This window comes from Nelusetta ayraudi, unplaced genomic scaffold (assembly GCF_046127955.1).
Source record: "Nelusetta ayraudi isolate G7.1 ecotype Tasmania unplaced genomic scaffold, CSIRO-AGI_Nayr_v1 ptg000033l, whole genome shotgun sequence".
In the NCBI taxonomy this organism is placed as follows: Eukaryota; Metazoa; Chordata; class Actinopteri; order Tetraodontiformes; family Monacanthidae; genus Nelusetta; species Nelusetta ayraudi.
Window position 1 is genome coordinate 2007501 of NW_027466083.1, and position 20623 is coordinate 2028123.

The window sequence follows — 20623 nt, forward strand, 5'->3', positions numbered from 1 at the left end:
TTCATCCGCCAGTGTATGTTCATTCATCTACCACCATACAAACTCGACCAAAACATGCTTCACTGACGTTCTGATAATCACCTGCCGTGAGGTGTTTCTTTATGGCAGCATGGTTCAGCCAGATTTCATTTAGAAATCTTAACCAATGCAATTGAAATGTGGACATTAGCGCGAATGGGTTTGGGCTGAGAGAAAATGCAGGATTAACACTCACCCAGATGCAGCTCGATGAAAACATGGCTCCACAAGCCACCTTTCCAAGCAACAGGAGTCTCCAATCACACCTCCTCTAATCTCCTTTGTTTTTGTTCATCGGATTTCACCTGTCAGTCTCTCTCCTCCAGGAAGTGCAGCCCAACCAACCCCGTCGTCCTAGATAATACGAGCAGCGCATGCAAAGCCCCACGCATGCAAAGCCATTCAAATTAGGGTCGGCTCAGTTTGCACAGCTGGGTAGTGAGCAAATGTTTGATAGCAACTGTCTGATTAAAGGTGGAGAGGAAGAGCTGGATGCAGTCTTGGGAAACAGATAAATGATAAGCAGACATGATAGAACAACAGCTATTTCAGGTTGGAAGAGGCGTCCATCAGGAGCATTCACTGTCAATGCAGAACAGTGATGAAAAAAAATATCAAGAATTGTGAGTATTTTTATGAATATCAATCCCAAATGAAGAAAAGGATTACTCAAAGGTTTTGGGTTTACTAACTGTGGTTATTTAAAAAAAAAAAAATCAGAAAAAGACATTTGAGCATTTCTGAAAGTATTCAGTATATCCCATTATCACAAAGGATTGAAGGTTTTTCATTGTAAGTCCAATGAAGTCATAACTAATTCATTTTAGGTTTTAAGTTTCTCCCCTTGCTGTCACAGAAGAAGAAAGAAGCCAAAGTGAAGCCATGGAGAAATGCTTTCCATCTCTTATCTTTTCAACGTTAAAAAAATGCCAAAATGCTGGTCCTGACAAAAATGCAGCTAATGCAGCATCCACACATTCAGAGCAGCCATTGTCTGCAATCTTGAGTTTACAGCTCAGCTCAGCTCAGCTTGCATCATGCCTCTTCTTTAAAGAAGCTGAATTATAAGCGAGGAAATAAAGAGTGACAGAAGAGAAAGTGTTCCAGATAATGCGGCAGAAGAAGAAGAAGGAGAAGAAGAAGAAGAAGAAGAAGAAGAAGAAGAAGAAGAAGAAGAAGAAGAAGAAGAAGAGGAAGAGGAGAAAGTGCTCAACTTCACATGTGAACTCTGAGCAGTTCACTGCCATGCAAGGCAACCAGGCATGAACAGATTTTAAAAATACATTCAGTCTTGCCCAGCCAGGCTTTGAAACATGACTTTATGCTCAGTCTTTTTTTCCAGAATAATGAACGCTCCTCATTATTTTCATATTCCAAATGTAAACTGCTGCATCGTGCAAGTTCAAAGTAGGGACACAAAAAAAAAAAAAGAAAAACACTGAGTGGGTGAGTTTCGGAGCAACAGATGCGAGTGCCAGACTAATCGCAGCTTGTTAGATCCTGAAGTGGAATGGACAACAATGAACTCTGTCTTAATGAGCAGGTTCCACGATCAAGCTTCCTGTCAACTGATTGTGTTACTAAAGATTCATTTTGAGCCAATTAATGGAGGCCGAGGGAAGACGGATGGAGAGCTAGAGTAGAGCCACCGGCGAACAGGAACACCCTGCTCGCTGGAAACAGCATTAAAGCAATTAGTAAATAAAATAAATGACCGTAGGACAGCGGTGGGCTGCACGGGGAGGAAACATCAACTGTGTGTGTGTGTGTGTGTGTGTGTGTGTGTGTGTGTGTGTGTGTGTGTGTGTTAAAGATCTTGCAGCCATTTCTTGCTCTTCTTCTCTAGTGTAAAACTGCCTAATTATATAGCCCATGGTGTCCCACTGGCATTTTCCTTTTTCCCAGAGGAGTTTCTGTGAGATGAGAAAATGTCACAATGGCTGTAAGGCCACGATCGCCGCTCGCCTTCTGAGGGCAGGACGCCGCCTTTGGCAGACACAAAACAAAGGTGGCGGAACAAACCCAGACGAGGGGACGCAGGTGAGATGAGACAAGGGTAGACGGGGAGCACGGAAGGGGTGGATGGAATTGGAAAACTGACAAATGTCTCGTTTTCAGATAACCACAGTTAGAAATCTTGAATTTATTTCTCCTCCCACCGGCCTGTTTTCCAACCCCCATTGGAGCAGAAAGTCTACAACTCATTTTAAGCGTATAGTGTTGGGAAGATGAATAAAGAACAACTCATAGCGGCATGGTTGTAAATGGATTGTGCTGAAAAACAATTCCCTCCATGTCGAGGTGAAGCTGTTTAACACCAGCAACAGGGCGAAGGAAACCTGGGCCGTTCCAGGGGCCATGACAGGCGAGGTAGACAACCAGAGGTTGAAGGTTCTCCGGAGCGTTCTCGAAAATGTTGCGTTGATCACATCGGAACACCTTGCGGCCGCGTTATTTTGGTCTCACTTTATTGCCTGTTGCTGGGAGGATTGGCGGTCGGCATTCTAGCTTTTCCCAAAGCCCACACAGCTGGAGGCCTCAGAAACAATGACTGATCCAAAGATTATTCTTTGGTAATGAATTCATGTTGGATAGATAGATAGATAGATAGATAGATAGATAGATAGATAGATAGATAGATTTTGTGTTGTTATAAAGAAGCTTTCTTTCTTTTTTTCAATTCCATGGCTGTTTGTCAAAGTGACTGGCACCTCTTTTCATTTCAATGATTCATGAGTGCAAAGTTGTGTCATTTAAATATCCCCGTGAACGTTCCTATTTAGCACATCTTTATGCAGCAATCACAATCAAAGCTTGCTTTTGCTGGCAGCCCTCCAAAGTCATTTTCCATCCATCCATCTATCAGCCCTCATCCTGAAGTCAAGGTTGCTGTGCAGCTGGGGCCCATCCCGGCTATCAGAGGGTGAGTGACGTGGCACAGCTTCATTACACGACTGGAGAGGAGATTGTTCAGAGCCTTCAGTTAGTGGAACCTGCATGTCTGTATGAACCCACGCAGGCACAGCGAGAACATGCACACTCCACACAGAGAGGTCCAGAGACTGAATTGAATTGAATTGAAATAAGATAAGATAAGTTAAGCCTTTATTGTCACACAATAGGGAAATCTGCAGTGTATATACATGTGCTGACATGTACGGAGGCCCTCTAGTGATGTTTGGACTTAAAAAAAAGATATATTATTCTCAGTATTCTTAGCAAGAGACACTGCATTCAGCTACCCAACTTTAATTACATTGTGGATGTGCAGTATTTATTTTTTTCTGAAATTAATTAATTTTTTCTGAAATGTCACCAGAGGACCTTCATAGACGTGAGCCATGACTCCAAATCCCTTTGTGCTTGGCGCCACTTTATACCACTCAGTTCACAGTGTTGTGCAGTCTGTCCCGACATGACAGAGGCAGCTTTTAATTTGACGCCGTGGTCTGAGATCTTCCATCAGTGGTGAAAGATTTTCTCAAAACACCTGGACCCTCCAGCTCCGACACTTTCTCTGCTCTCACTAATGAAGAAAAACTAAATATTTCACCCACTTCGAAACTGCCTCTTATGAATATCCAACTCTGTGGTAAACCTCCAGGGTCAACCATTTTTGGTAATCTAATGAGATTGTCCAGACCAAATAAATCTTGGTCAACCTTAATATCGGAACGAGCTGGCTGGCTGTGACGGTGGGTGGAGGGGGAGGAGATGGGAGGGATGCTGCAGGAAGACACCGAAGGAGGAAGCTCATGAATCATCGCGGAGCGAGCGCATTTATTGTGCGTGTCTTATTCCTGCAGTTTTAGCATCTCGCACGTCACAACCACATTGAATTTGAATATAATGTGAAGTGTTTGCAATCAATCGCAAGGAAGACATCGGCATGCGGTGACTTGTTGAGACAAAGAGGTTCGCCTGTGCATCCAGCGTTTTTTTTTTTCTTGTTTTTGTGGCCCAATCGTGTCTCGGCATATGTTTGTGTGTTGGACGCAGTGAATTGTGGGTATAACCAGAGAGAGTTTCTGTTTCTGCTCAGTGCCAATTAAGAGTGAACTTCTCCACCAGGCAACACGTCTGACTTTAATTGTCATGTGGCTCAGATGCTGCAGAAGCTGCCCCACTTTGCTGCACATGAAGACCCACACCCTCCACCCCACTGCCGCTGCCATCCACCCCCACGCCTCTTGAGTGAGGGCTTCACTTTGCTTTGATTGGTTTTGTTTTGTTCTTGTGGTCATAAATTTCCCCTTTTCTCATCTGCTTTCAAGGCATGGTTGTGCTTTATTCTGCAGTGTGGCTGTGAAACTCTGCCTGCCTTGTTGTCACCAGGCGTTGCTTGTGTTGCGTCACTGCATGGCCAATAAAACCTCAGTGGAGTCCTGCTGCTGCTGCTGCTGCTGCATTCTGGAAATAAAGCATGGCAGTTCTGAAATGCCATATTTCCAAACTGCAGAAAACTCCCACAGCAGCTCCAGATAAGAAAAAAAACAACAAAAGTGAAACGCTGGCTTGCGCACACACAAGAAAATAAAAAACCTTGATTGTATGTGAGGCCTGCTTTAATTGCCGTGCTGCGTTATCAAATAAATGCTAATTGCAGTGGAGGGCTGTGACTATTACAATGGGAAATTTATGCTGCAACATAAAAAGGGGAGCAAGAACAGAGCTGAGCTTAAACACCTCCAACAGCTTTTTGGAGAGGATATTGATTAAAGTTAAAGATAGATTGATAGTTACCCCACGCAGCCATACAAAAAGTCTACATGAGTATGATGTAAAAGTCAATGCAGATTTTGCATTTATGAAATAAAGGCCAGTGTAGGTCAGAAGATACCAAAGTCATGTGTTGCAGTTGACCTGGAAGACTTCCAGTAAGGTGATTGGAAGGGTGGCATTAGACACGTGTCGACGCTCCTCTGGGAAACAACAACCCAGTCGACCCAACGACCACACAGTGGCACAGCCACACAGCAATCAACACAGGAAGCAACAAAAGAAGAACTTGTTCCCTGTGATTAGCACAGAGAGAATTTTACATCAGGTACGAACAACTAGCAAGTTTGCTTTCAAACCCTCCATCATCCTCCTTACCGCCACAGCACAGTCTGGTTTTGTAGCTTGTACCAAAGCGCCGGTACATAATTGTCCTAATTTTCTTTTCAAATCTGTTAAATAGGAAATTTTTTCACTGCTAGAGAATGCAGCTAAATACAGCGTGTTAACGAATACAAAGAAGGTTGCCTTCAGCTACCAGAACTCTGTTTAAATGTTGTGTTTGCAAGGAGACGACTATCAGTGATGCAATGTAATGCACCTCTGACACGTAAGAGTTTTGTTTAACGTCATTCATCCAAAAAAACAAACTGAACCACTTTAACGTACTGAAGCAGCTGTTGGTAAAGGACAGACTCATTTCAAAATAGAAAATGTCTCTGTTGATGTCATAGTTGGCTTGTCCAGGGTGTGACTCCGCCTTCACCTCAACACAGCAGGAGTGCTGCCTGAACGGACAGATGTTGTCGGTCTGCGCTGCACGTGCGCCGCAACAATCCGGCTCTCTGCACATCCTCAGTGGCCTCCAGTGTGGCGACCAATCAGCCTCCACAGGGCAGAAGAGCATATAAATTATATAACACGTCCATAATATTGCACACGCAATAAAGTGCAATAATGCAATACACATAACTCTGCAGGGAGAGGAACTAACCCCACTGGAATTTATTCAGTAGTCATTTGTTTTCAAGTAAATTACAGGAGGCAGCCAGGAAGAAACAAGAGGCTAAAGAACACATGCGCTTGACACACACACAGACCCACACACACACACACACACACACACACACACACACACCAAGATGTTACTTTCTATTCCTGATGCCTTGTGGTGTAAATTTGTATTTCCTGAAAAAAAATGAGCTGAATTTTGTATGAAGCTTCTCCTCTGAGTTAAATCCAGGTTTGTTTGCGTGTTTTGTTTAGACTTATTTCCTCACTTATTTATTTCCAAGGCTTTCACAGTTGTCTGCAGTTCGGACGTGTTTAAGTCTGAACCAAGCAACTCACTCACAGACACAAAGACGTAACTGTCAGTCAATTTATTTGTGAAGTTGGAGCTAATTCAAATTCCACGGAATTGAAGCTTCCACTACTAAAAATGTTTTAGTGACACATCATGGTGCTTTCTATTTATTGACAGGCAGGCAGTGAAAATGGATTGTTAATGTAGCATTGGGATGTACAGTGTCCTCTCTGTCTGCTCAGAGTTAGCAGATTTAAGGAAAGGAATTAGATGTAGAAAAGATGTGGAAAAACTTAATACATACATACATACATACATACATACTATATTTTTCTTATCTTATTATAAATCAGACAAAGTTGTTTTGCAATCGTTTCATAGTGGCTGCACAATAATTCGTACAAAAAAGACACGTTCACAATTTTCAGCAGAATGACATTACACGACAGGATTCAGTAGATTGGTGTCTACCAGGACATTACAGTATGAAGAAGACTTTACACAGATACCACTGCACGCCTGACATGAGTGAGACGCTTCAATTACACACCCACACATCTTCAGAATAATTTATCACTTTGCCATTTTACACATTTTCCGTTCATGACAAAGTGGACTAATGGTTTCGCTGTGCAGTCGGTTTACGCTCCCTTAGCGCCCTTCTGCCATATTAATTAATTTATACAAAGTCATTTGCATCCATGAAATTTTATAAGCCATTTCTGTTTTTTTCTGCAACAGAAAATACTACACGTTAAAACACGCCGGCTTTGCTTTCCTCTCAATCCAACATTAGAATGGCCTGACGTGACTTCTTACTTACTTATTTTTAAAATACAGTCAAAATGTGAAATCATTTTCTCCCTCAAGAGTCAAGTTAAAAAAAAATAGGATATTGACTGTTACCTTATACCCTCCCAGACAGTGGATAGTTGCTGTGAACAGACTTTGACCAAACAAAACCATCATTTTGTGACCTGTAAAATTCAATCAAGCTTCTTAAACACAAAAACCAGGAAATAGCAATTTGAATTGTCTATTGAGATGCACAGTCAACAGTTTGGAAGTGACTGGGCTGTCAAATGTTACCAGGCTGCCGGCCAAGAGACAGCTAATCAATACGCAGTGCCACTTTCACTTTATCCATCAGTCAGCGTGAGGGCATGTCAGTTTCCTCAAATGGGCGCGTCTCGCGTTGGAATGAGACTCTTTTGGCGCCGGCGCTTTGCGCCGAGCTGATCCCCACGAGCAGATGTGTTGACAGCGCAGATGATGAACGATACGAGAACAAAAGATGGCAGATGCGATAAACACGGCGCTGAATGGCTAATCAATCTCGCTCGGAGAGCAGGGAAGTGGCCTCTCCTGGTGGGTGAGTCGGCACAGGCAGAGCCACCGTGATTGGCAGCACGTGCGCTTGTGTGCGCGCGCACGCACGCGTGTGTGTGTGTGTGTGTGTAAAGAATTTGCTCGCTCAAGTCAGTTGGCGTTGTCATGAACCTAAACGAACAGACTGGTGCCTGTGATGGGGGTGTGTGACCATGCATGCGTGTCTGTGTATGTATGTGCGTGCACGAATGTGTGTGTGTGTGTGTGTGTGTGTGTGTGTGTGTGTGTGTGTGTGTGTGTGTGTGTGCGTGTGCGTGTGTCAGCACAACAGGGATGGAGATCTATGATGGAGAGCAAAATGATGGAGAAAAATTAAAGTGGCACAAGGGGGTCGAGCGCCACTGACAGATTGCAGTGCAGCAACAGCTAGGAAGAAAGTGACAAACGAGCAGCCCGAAAAGAAAAAAAAGAGGGAAAAAATAGGTTGACTGCGATGCAGGATCATGAAATACAATGACTGCAGCTTTAGATGAAGATGGAAGCAGGTGGAGGAAAGTGGCAGCAGGCATCTATTCGTCTTCAGTCCCTTCAAATGGCCATCGCTCCTTCCATTCCTCCAGTCTCTCGCTCTCTCGCTCTCTCTCTCGCTCTCTTTGCACATTGTCACCAGAAAGCCATTTGCGCAAATGGTCTTGGTGCATGAGAACGACCTGAGTAAGTGTGTTTGTGTGTCCGCGTCCGCTTGACCCACTTAATGGAGTGGCCGAGGACGTCCAGAATACTGGAGCGTCTCACGTTCAGGTTTGAGTCTGAGACCTGCTGGAGCCATTATGTCCTCTGCTCTCGGTGTGTTCGCCGGCTATCTTTAGCATCTGCGTAGAAAAAGTGCATTTCCTCACCCTCTTCGGGCTGCGGGACACACACGCGCACATCCACGAACACGCAGTTGTCCAACGGTACCCACTCAACGTGCACACCCACACACGGCAGATGCTCACCAGAGTGCTTCAACACACGGCCAACTCCAAGTGCAGCTGTGCCAAACTTTAAGGCAAAATGGTTGGTTTTGTATATTTAAGCCATCGGTCATTTTAACGCAGTGGTCACTTAAGTGGACAGATATTAAAATGCCATTTTCTGTTATGTTTATACGTTTTCATGGCAGATTTGCACATGCAGTATTTGAAAACTGTGTACACGAGCGCATTTGTCGCATACGCTGCCACCCAGCAGCAGCCGTTGCAACTGCAACTTCATTTAGGGCTTGACGACGTCTTGACGGTGCTTCAGTTGGAGAACACACACACTGAGGGCCTGACTTACTAAAGGTTTGTGTAGAAAAACTGACACAGGCGTCACTAGACGTGCTAATTTATGACAACGCTGATCTACGTAGGGGCCGCAATGGGGGTTGCAAGCGTCAGACTGGCAAAATAACGCACAAAAGTCTATTTAGCAGGACTGGCTTAATGACTATGCAGATGCGGAAAGTTCTCACAAAAGGGGCAGATTATCGGGTTCGAGACGATATAAGTACTTTATTCAGCGGGCACACCGAGATTTACTAAAGCTGAAACTGACTGCAGCCATTAGGTTTGTGTTTTTATTTAGCACCTTTAAATGGCAGGAATTCACTTTGTGCAGCACACTGGTGACACAAGGGACAACCAGTGCTCACCAGGTTGCAGGTACGAGCGATTTGACTGAAAGCCACTTGTCATGAGCCCTTTGATAGCTGGATAGCAAAAGCATTTTTTTAAATGTATTTCTATGTTTTTGTCATAGAGCACTTCAAAAAAAAAGAAAGACTCCTTGACAAACAGCAGTTTGAAAGTGTATTTGAAAGTGTGTGCGCCCCTGCACAGTTCCTGAGCTGCAGGTTCAGGTGCAACCAGGCGGAGGAACAGACTATCCTGCCTTTCCTGCACCTATGCAAGAAACTTCCCTGTCGTGTTCTGTCATCCAGAAAGTGGCAGTTCCCACCCGAGCCGCTGCAAGAACACCACTGCACTGTACATTATTTTGTCAAGGCGTCAGCCGCTGGTCTCACAAGCCGCGTTGCTGTTGCCAGCTGTCTGCTGCTGTGAGCCCATCTCGCTATCGGCGAGCTGAAGGGCCCCAGTCGCTCCACGCTCGGCGATCTCAGAGTTGTCACAGCCACGACTACAGGATGAGACGAGCCAAAGTAGCCGTGCAGCAGACGGTAAAGTGAGCATTAGGTGGTGTCCACACCAGCAGTGTGCAGCCCTCACCTTCATGCCATGGTTGTATTTGACAATGTAATGACACATCCTGACGTCTGACTGTGACAACGCTGTTAATCTGCTGTATATTCACTGCATGCTGATTGGTCTTAATCCTATGAGGAAAATAAGATGATTGTACTTAATTTGGTGTCCCATGGCTCTGGGTGGGAAGAGGAAGTTCCAGTTTATCACACCATCTGTTCAACATTCGGGCACAGATTAAAATAACTGTACAACTACTGGATGGATTAACACTCAGTTCAGCAGGGGCAGACAGCAAATAGGCCTTCAGGGGTAAACCCTTCCAATTTTTGTCGACCACTGTTTTTGTAGGGGTACTTTTGTGGGCGCAGACAAATCTGGAGATAAATGTATTCTTTGTATTTAACCCCGACTGTTATAATGAGTGATGGGCAGATACCAAGCAGCACTTAAATACCAGCAGCCCCATTTACAAAAGGCACGTACGCACTATTTGCTTTGTGAGAATTAATTATAATGTCTACGCAGGTGTCTGTTTACAGGTACAGATAGAAGTTCTCCAGCGAGGTCACCATATTTTTGTACAGTTGCCCAGAACTAAAACACACTGCATCTGTGGGGATCTGCCAGTCCATGCTAGTCACAGCTCATACAGTAGCAGCCTGTTGTTCCGGGCATCCACTTCTCACAATAGTAAAACATGAAATGTGGGAGTGTGTGTGATTTTTTTGATGTTATCAAGTTGGTGACATGAAAATTGTCAGATCTAGCAGACAAAGAATCATATCTTAGCACTAACAATAAGGCATGGAAATGAGAGTTACTGCATCACAAATGCCTTTTGTTGAATGGAGGAGTGAAAGTTTGAGGTTTTCCTGCTCTTTGCTTTGGCTTTTGATTAAAATATTATATCTAAAAGACTCAATGAACTTAAAATTTAAAGTCGATTTTCATGAAATATGAAAAGCAAACCTTCCTTTTACTGCACCTTTCATGGATAAATCACAAAGTGCTCTAATTCATTGAAAAACAAGCACAAAAGCAAAGAAGCCAATAAAATATAATAAAGACAAGTAGTATTAAAACAGAACAGCTGGATATCTGCAAAAAAAATTATAAGAGGATCATCTAATTATTTTCCAAGGAGCTGCATCTTTATGGGAAATATCATGGGAGCCAGAAGAGAGCCCTGGGGGACGCCACATGGCAAAGTTGCTGTTTGATGTTAACTGTCCACAGTAACTGTCAGGGAGATAAGAGGCTGACCCAGAAATAACCACCAACTGGTTCAGCCTATTTAAAAGAAGATCAGTGTCAAAAGCCAAACAGGCATTTGACTTAGTTATTAAGGGGAACGCCTTTAGACTAAGGGCTCCAAATATCTGCCAGTCAAAGGTGAGAAAGGAATGTGAAACCATTGGCGTAATGGTAAGGTAATTATGTAATGGTAATTGTAATTAGTGGAATTGCAACACCAGTGAAACCGGAAGAGCCAAAAACAATAAAACCAAAAGTAAACATTTTGGATTGATGTGTCCAACTACATCAGTGCCTTCTCAGACCCACCGAGGGCCTGCAGCCGAGGGCCAAGCACACAGCAGATCAAACTGTGCTGACATAATTGTGACACATTCCTTCCAATGGGCATCACAGTGTTTTCAGCTTAACATCATCCTCTCTTTGCTGTGACACGTGAGTGGGGGAATGATTCCCACTTTCTCCACGGTGGTCACATTGCATGAAGAGCGACGACGACCCCGTACACAAAACACATTCACGCACCTGTTCCTTGACGGAGGCGAGGATGGCGGAGGTGGTCTCGGACTCAGAGCCGTCGCCGTTGGAGGTGTTGAGAACCGGGCTCAACATAGTGGCAGCGCTGGCAGTATCAGACGCCACCTCAGGCACTGGCATTCCTCCTGGAAGACAAAGTGGACGTGCAACTGTTAAACAGTTATTAGCGTCTGACAGGGACGGCAGTGTGGCTGTGCAGCTGTCACACCTACACAGTCCCACACTTGTTCTGAGTTAAAACCGCACACACAAATAGAGATTTTTTTTTAGGGAGAAGGCATATGGGGTGAAATGATTTATACGCTGTTTCACCACAAACACACACACACACACACAAAAATAGAGATTTTTTTTTTTAGGGAGAAGGCATATGGGGTGAAATGATTTATACGCTGTTTCACCACAAAAACACACACAAAAAAAGTGATTTTTAAGGATATCTTCAGATTATTATAATCGGGAAAAAAATCTAGATTTTTTTTTAACATTACCCGTTAGTTTGCGAATACTCGTACTGAAGCCGAGTATCACGCTCATCATCATCTTGAGTTTCTGGTTCATTTTATTACCATCACATTACATATTTGGGTGTGAGGGTGGTTAACAATGATTGAAGTGTGAGTGCAGAACCCAGAAGATATCTGGGTTCTCCAAACTGCACACATTCGATCATTTCATAATCAAATCATCTGTTACCTACCCGCTGTTTGTCTCATTTCTTTTTGCATTTCTCGGGATGTTAATTCCTCCTTTCACACCTTGCTGAAAAATTTTCCATCATCCCAGTTACCCAACCCTCGAGGCGTCTATCCATTCATCTGTTCATCACCTTTTATCATCTCCACAGGGTGTTAGAGCCTATCCCCATCCACATGGGCCAGAGGCAGGCGAGTCCAGACAGTTTGCCAGATCTCACGCAAGGATGACATCAATTTCAATATGTATTTAAATATTCAGTGTCACATTCAATGTCACACAAGTCCTTTTAAGTAGGACGTCCAGTAATGTCCCGTCTGTACTGGAAATAAACCCTGCTTGACTTTGTTATACAGTGCGCTGTCTATAGGAATTAGACCTGTAATGTGAATTTCAGTGTTCTGCTGAGTATTAAATGGAACAGGGCAGACTTTATTGTTGACGTATGCCCGGAGGGGTTGCCTCTTTAGTCGTTCTTTAATAGCTTCTCAGACAACAACAGAGCTCCATAGCACAGATTAGAACTCTCGCTTGTTTAGAGAATAAATTTATTGCCATCTTGTGTGGCAACAAACTGTGTTAATAAAGAAGGCAACATAGGCGCTACAAACATAGTGAAATAGCAGCTTTGGTAAAATACTGAAGAATATTTCTTTAAATTTGCCACAGCCTAAATTAAACAAGCACATATGATACCACGTCCTCTTCTGCATTGTAATTAGACACAGTTAACACGTTGTGGACCATAACTTCCAATTTCCATGGCTCGTTTAGACAATGAGATGTTGTAAAATGTGTTGTAAACTAGAGCGGAAGCTATTCACCTGCTTCTTTTATCTGTTGGATCAAATCATGAAAGGATTTGGAGCGCATGAGCGATCAGCCTCCCATCACAAAATCAGAAAGCTCCACACACACACACGTGCGGCATCTCCCTAAACATCGATCCTGGTCACAGAAGGTCTGCTGGTCAGGTGACAACCAACATGTACAGTGGGACACAGCATTTACAGCATGAGAGAGTAAAGTGTGTGCAGTGGTGTGCAAAAATTCAAACTGCGCTGTGATGGGATTTTATTCATCACAAAAGCAAAAAGCAAACATTTTGCCTGATAAGGAAACAAGGGAGCATGAAATAAACTTGATGAAGGGAATTTAAATGGCTGAACTGTTAGTCCACTATTATTAGGCTGAATTGTCTTCATTCAACTCTTTGGCAGTAAATATATATTTCCAGCTGTTCAACTCTGTAGTGAGACTGCTATTATTCTGCATGTTCTCACCCCACACATGAAGATTGTAAACAACATGCATGAACAGACTCACCCATGACATTAGTCTGAACTAAAACTGTGGCAGCCACACAGTTTTGAGATGTTACACAACGGAAACATCAATACCATACTGGCACACACACAAAAACCCACAAACCTGTGTGCAACAGGCCACCACATGCACACACACACACAGGCACACTCACACACTTGCACGCGCTTGACGCCTTGTGTCATCCCGTGTCTGACCGAGCGTCGGTGGACACGGGCTTCACATGCGGCGTGTAATCCTGATGCAGCGCCGAGCTGGTGTAACAGCTGCATCAGCCAGGTTTACACGCTGATGAAAGGCTCGTCTGGAGGAATCTGCAACAAACACACACGGGCACACACACACACACATGCACGCACGCCCGCTGAGAGTGTGTCGGCATGAGGCGGCGCCCGTCTGCTACTGAGGTACAGGACGGCGCTGCAGGCAAAGTGGGGAGAAGACACGTGTGGAAAAGCAAAGGGGAGAAAAAAGACACAAGCTGCGTCTCCATGACTCCTTGAATTGCGCAAAACCTAAATATCGCAAGAAAAAACTGGTGATGGAAACCCCTAAACTTGGAAAAACCTCTCAAATATGGCTAAAAGGTTTTGATGCTCTCATGAAGTGGTGTTTCAGACGTATCCATATAGAGGTACATCGCAAAAGTGTCATGGAAACACCTACTTCGCATTTACACATCAGCGGACGCGACAAGTGACATTTTCAAGTGAGAATGGCGCGTTATGATTGGACGGAGGAATAGGCGGGATATCTTTTACAAGTCATCAAAGAGAACTATTGACAGCAAACAACATGGAAATGCAGATTTCGACAAGAAATGTTGTACCCACATCCTCCTCAAGGTGGGGATTTGACAAGAATTACGGTTTATGCGCTTCACGCCATTCAATGGAAACACCTGCAAATTGCAATTGTACTTTGCAGAAATTTTAGAAATCTCGCTTTTATTTTGCGAGCGACTGTCATGGAAACACAGCGATTGAGACGGGGCAGAAAGAGGAAGACGAGATGAGCGAAGCGGGGGGAGGAAAGGGTGAGGAGAAACAAGACCAGCAGGCTCCTCCTTTCTTCTGCAAGGCAACAGTCTGTGGTCAGTGCCTGCAAGGCTGACCCGACTCTCCCATTGTGGGAGGCCTTCCTCTCCCCCCGTCCACCTTTCAGCGCTCCGTCACGGCTTCTCCGCTGAATTTTTCATTACCGCCCACCTTTTTCCAGCAGCACTACAAGGCTTCCTCCTGCCGTCTCCTCCCTGCTTCCTCCTCTTTCTTGTCGCCTCCTTTCTTCCCTTCCTGCCCACTTCTCTCCACTTGACCTATTTCAGTGTTTACTCATCTTTTCAGCACATTTCTGCCTTATCGGGCCGAGCGCAGCCGAGGGTGACAGAAGGACGATGACCCAGAACAGCGCCGGTTGGATTGGAAACCTGGGGATGATGCGGCGCACCTGAGCCCTCCCAGCAGCCCCTCGCCCTCACCCACGGGCACGGGCGGAATAATCGCTTCACTGCCTCCTCAGCCTTCTTCAGCTCCTCCTCTTCTCCTCTGATTCTCCAAGCGTTTTGCAAATAATGCTGTTCAGCGCAGCACGATAGCTGCACTGCCATGGAGCTCCCATGTCTCATGCCTCATGTCTTTCTCTCCAAAGCAGCCTTCGTTAACTTCATGCTCCAAAATATGTATGTATTGTTTCATGTAGAGTGCCGTCCGCATAAGCAGGTGGTCATTGCAGATTAAAATGAGGAGAAATTAGGACAGAAAACACATAAAATATGAGATCAGAAGTGTGTTTAGAGTTTAATAAACATAGTAGTAGCTAGCATCTGTGTTAGTGGAACAACGTATGTATAAACACTATTGGTATGCAGCAAGAAGAACCTATGCTGTCAAATACTATGATCATAAATGCTATGGTCATAGTATTTATTGACATTTTCTTTTGTTAATTCTAGTGTAGTTGCTAAATCTACTTTTTGTTTCCCAGTTTTCTTTTTGTTTTTTTAGAAACAGATCAATTTTTACAATCAGCAATGAGAAAAGTACTGCAAAAAAAAGGAGAGAACACAAATCAACACTTTATAATAAACACGTTACTTTTAGCTCTCAAATGGCATTTTATTCAGTTATGGAAGTCAGTCAACCAGCTGGGTCCTCCCCAAAAGCATATCAACAACAATTCTTGGAATGATTAGCATTACATGTGGAGCAGATGTCCATCCAACATTCACCTTCCCAAGAGCTTCGGCAAACTTTGCCATACTGACTTGCCTTTGGCCTCAGCTGTGCTCTGTTCTGGGTGCGAATTAGAGGAGTTCATCACGGTATACAGCGCCGTTGGGTGAAAATATTCAGCTACCTACACGAGAGTGTTTGCCTTTTCACCACAGGCCTGCTAACGTGCTAAATTCAGACAAGACATTCAAGCTACGTTAACAAAAAAGTGTTACAACAAAACAAATATATATGTTATGTGTGTATATATATATATATATACATATATATATATATATATATATATATATATATATATATATATACATATATATATATATATATATATATATATATATATATATATATATATATATATATACATATATACATATATATATATATATATATATATATATATATATACATATATGTACATATATACATATGTAAACATATAAATATATATATATATATTTTTTTTTATCAAATCAGATGCAAACCGTGGTCCTCACATGTGGTCCTAAACCAGATATATACCAGATGTTCTGCAATGTGATTCTCTAAATGGCCTTGTCGAACTTAATATGACTGTCACATTGCTGGAATGAAATGGAGGAGGTGGAACTCAAAATCAAATAAGGCTGTTGACGAAACAAGCATGGCATGGTGGTAGCTACAGCTCCATAAGAGTTTCAACAGAGTTTAAAGATATACTCTCTGCTTTATTGACCTTCCTATTGTTGCCTGGTCATCATTTTGTCAGGTGCAACTGCACAACAACACAAGTCAATCCATTGCGGTACATCAGTAATGGTTTGATCCATTGATGACATTTAAATTCTAATGTGGGGAGAAAAAAAAAACAGATTTGAGACCTGCAGTGTGAATGAAGCCTTAGTCACATTTTTTGCACTGATGACTGTGAAAAGCTGTTCGCCCACAGCGAATGAAGGTCACGCTTCACGTTGCACGTCGATGCATCATTGGCGTGCATCTTGAAACACGAAACACTTCACTTGACAATGCACTCGATCGTGAACTGGTTCAGAGATTGCAAAAGAATGACCTGAGGCCTATTTTGCTCCTCGGACATATCAGGGGAGGGCCTTTGCTTTTGACTATGCAGACAGGGCAGACAGCCAAATATAGGTCAACCAAACAGACCGTATCCAAGCCCCTATCTCACAACTGACCAGTACAAAGCAGCTTTTCCCAATAACAGCCGCCAGAACTAGGTTATAGAGGCCCACAGCCCGGCTAGTGACAAGACTTTGAATATGGATTAGGCCTAAAGGCTTTATTTCACTGAAGTATAATCTTGGATTTTTAGGTCTATATTTCAGCTGCGTAATGCAGGGGTATTTAGCCCGGCATTGCAAAGCAGTAATCTCTGATATTGCTCCGGCATTGTAAATGCAGCTCACCATGCGATGATTGACATGGCTGACATGGTGAATGTTGAGCTTAATCTTCTGACCCCTTAAGCTCATCAGTCAGGTCTGAGACGGCTGTGTTTTGCCAAAGATGGAACTCGTCACAAATCACCTCCACGTCCGCGTAGAAGCTATTTTTCTTCCCGCGCGCCGAGGACGCGCCCTTGTTTGTGCCTGCATGCGCGACGGCCCTCAGCGTGCGCAGGGCACTAGAGCGTGCCCCGCTTGTGCGTGCGTGTTTGTGTGTTTTCTTCAGGGATGCGAGCCTCAGTTGTGTGTTTGACGGGCAGTCCCCGGTCGCCTCATTAAAACTCGCTGCAGTGTTGTGTTTTGGCTTCGCCAGTCATCTGTCCCTTTTGTCTAGACACCGTGCCTGCAACTCTGATTTCAAACTAACACGACTTCTCCTCACTCGTATTAACAATGCAATTAGTCCTGTCTCCCGTTTTTGTATTGGCTCTGACCTTCTGTGCACAGTGGCAGTGTGATTCTCATTTGCAGCGTTGGCCTTACAAGTTCTGGCTGATTCTATTTCGACATTGTGTTTTTTCCACATGTGGGTATGTGGTTGTAGGTGTGTGTTTTAACAAAGCAGAATGAATTCTGGGTGCAAAACTGTCAACAAAACAAAGCCACAGGGGAACAATGTAAATGCACAAAACTCTGGGCACATTTAATGAGAATCAAATTATTACTGTCTGCAATGGCCAGCTCAGGTTTACTTGAATCTAGTAGAACTGTATCCAGCCAACTGCTGCCATGTCTCCTATAAATGTCTTTGACCTATCCAATCCTTTGTCGACGTATTTTTGGGTGGCACGGTGGTGCAGTGCTTAGCGCTGTTGCTTCACAGCAAGAAATGCAGGTTCTTCCTGTGTCTGCGTGGGTTCTCTCCAGGTTCTCCAGGTTCTCCGGCCTCCTCCCACAGTCCTAAAACAGGCATGTGAGGTGAATTGGGAGGTGTATGAACGGTTGTCTGTCTTTGTGGCACTGCGATGAACTGCTGACTTGTCCAGGGTCTGACCCTGCCTTCGCCCCATGACAGCTAGGAGAGGCTCCAGCAAACCTCCTGGTTCTTTTTCAATAGTTTAACTAATTTAAGTTGATATGACACTTGACGATTTCAGAAAATTCTGACATAATTAGCATATTTCCCAAATCCATATGCACCTTCTAACCTTTTTCTGGAGCCTAAAGTGTTTCACTAATGTTAAGGGTCTACAGGACAGTCATGCTGCCATACATAGACTTTAGGATGATCATGGAAAGAGACAAATACGTGTGCATTTTTGTTAGTGTTCCTCGTTCTCCTGCAATATAGCTGCACATATATATGTAATATATATGCACAGCTGCACTTGAAATAGTATATGAAATAGAAGAGGTTGAAATGCTCTGTGCTTTTTTACAGCTTCTAGGTACTGCTGCACACGTTGAGTAAATAATTCAATATCAGTAGGATGCTGAATTTTAAGGAGCCGGCATTTGAAAAAAAAAAGTGTCAGTCCTAAGAAAAATAAGAATGATTGAGTTTGTCACAGTGGTAAACACGAGGGTGTAGCCTGAGATATCATTTATATGCAGCTTTTGCATCTTTATTCATTTGATTTTCATACTAGTGGGACACAAAAATTGAAGGACGCCATCGTTGATAATTCAGTGTGGTCCACATCAGCCTAACATATAAATGCTGGACAGACTCAAAAGTATAATCTGTCATTCTGTTTTCTTATTGATGCGGAGGTACGGGTATAATATTCCAAGGGGGCCGGGTTTCATTTGCAGTGAAATTAACGGACCTGGATAAGAAGATGCATGTTACTCAACACTGAAGGACCCCTGTCACACTGACACAGATGATGGTGTGTGTGTGTGTGTGTGTGTGTGTGTGTGTGTGTGTGTGTGTGTGTGTGTGTGTGTGTGTGTGTGTGTGTGCGCACGCGCATGGCCTTTGAATAACTGACTGACTTGTTACCGCTGAACTGTCCCTGGCAGACAATAGCAGATGGTCTGACAAGCATTACTGAGAGTTAATCACCCATCATCCAAATCTGTCCACGGTGAAAAGTCCAGATGCTAATGGGCGAGTGTATTGAGTGCAAACACACACACACAAATACACACACACACACACACACACACACACACACACACACACACACACACACACACACACACACACACACACGGATCCCTACTACTGTGACTCTCCCTGCCCGACACTGCAGAGAGCAGATCCCTTTCCAAACCATCACAAGACAACTGGATGCAAACTATCATTTAATGAAAATGTGTCATAAAATTGATAATGTATTAATTTACCCTGCAGCAGCTGCTGTGTGCTGTAGAATGCCTGCTGTAAGTTCCACATTCCACGTTTGTTGTTGAGGCAAAGATGTAAATTCAACAGCCCAAATTCACAAATGGATAATATTTGCAAATGTTTATTTTCTTTTCTCTTTGTCACCACAAACTATTCATTCAAATACATCTGACTGATGGCCCAGGGCACCTGCAAGACAATGTATTGCAAGTATTTAAGGTCAAATGTAATTCTGCAAGAAGGCTGTATACAGCAGAAAGGCAGAGGCTGAATAATTGATTATCAAATGCATTTGGTGCCCTTATAAACATTTACCCCTGGAGCCATTGAACCAATTAAAGTTTTGACAAGCATCAAAGCCGTATCAGTGATGGTTAACTGATGGCCGTCGCAGGTGGTGACTGCAGACAGACACCACCAGGCCAAAGAACACAGACAGACCAACCTGGCCAGCGAGCGTAACTCCCACTCCTGCAATTTGCTCAGTGAATTTCACATCGCAACAACATGAAATAATGATGAAAAATGTCTGCAATAGCACACATAAAAAGGCTCAGAGAAAATTTAAAGGAGTGACATCCAAAATGCTTTTCAGACTCAAGAAAAAACAGAGCTGACTGAACACAGGTACAGCAGAAGGTGATGTCAGACAATCTCCGTGTGTCTGTGTATACATACTGTGTGAAATATATATATATATGTACGTATATATATATATGTACGTATATATATATATATATATATATATATATATATATATATATATATATATATATATATATATATATATATATGTACGTATATATATATATATATATATATACGTACATATATATATATTTCACACAGTGAAATATATATATATACAGTGAAATATATATATATATATATACATATATATATATATATATATATGTATATATATATATACGTACATATATATATATATATATATATATATATATATATATATACATATATATATACACATACACACATATATACACATACATACATATATGTAATAGCACAGAGGCATTGGCTGAAGCCTCAGCTGCATCATGTGTCTACACTGAACCAGTGTGTATCAGACAGAGCAGACAGAGAGGTAGTCTCTGAACATGATCTGTAAGCAGCTTGTTTGCTGGGAGTAAAGCACCCCAGGCGAATTGTATTAGAAACAAAAAAACAACATCTAAGAAGAGTAATTTTCAACTCTGAGGCGGCATTAAGGCTAG

The 20623-nt window shown here is 43.1% G+C and overlaps 2 protein-coding genes across 8 annotated transcripts in view; one reads left to right on the top strand and one right to left on the bottom strand.

The window, feature by feature from the left end:
* toe1 (target of EGR1, exonuclease) overlaps nucleotides 1-20623 on the top strand; it is a 314622-nt gene that overhangs the window by 107317 nt on the left and 186682 nt on the right. The gene's annotated exons all lie outside the window — the stretch shown is intronic.
* The window catches only part of ctnnd2b (catenin (cadherin-associated protein), delta 2b), a 142430-nt gene that overhangs the window by 101351 nt on the left and 20456 nt on the right, over nucleotides 1-20623 (bottom strand). For all 7 annotated transcript variants that reach the window (XM_076031560.1, XM_076031565.1, XM_076031564.1 and 4 more), the window contains exon 2: nucleotides 11383-11519. In XM_076031560.1, coding sequence (XP_075887675.1) covers nucleotides 11383-11514 — 132 coding nt within the window. In that variant the 5' untranslated portion in view covers nucleotides 11515-11519. The remainder of the gene's footprint in view (nucleotides 1-11382; nucleotides 11520-20623) is intronic.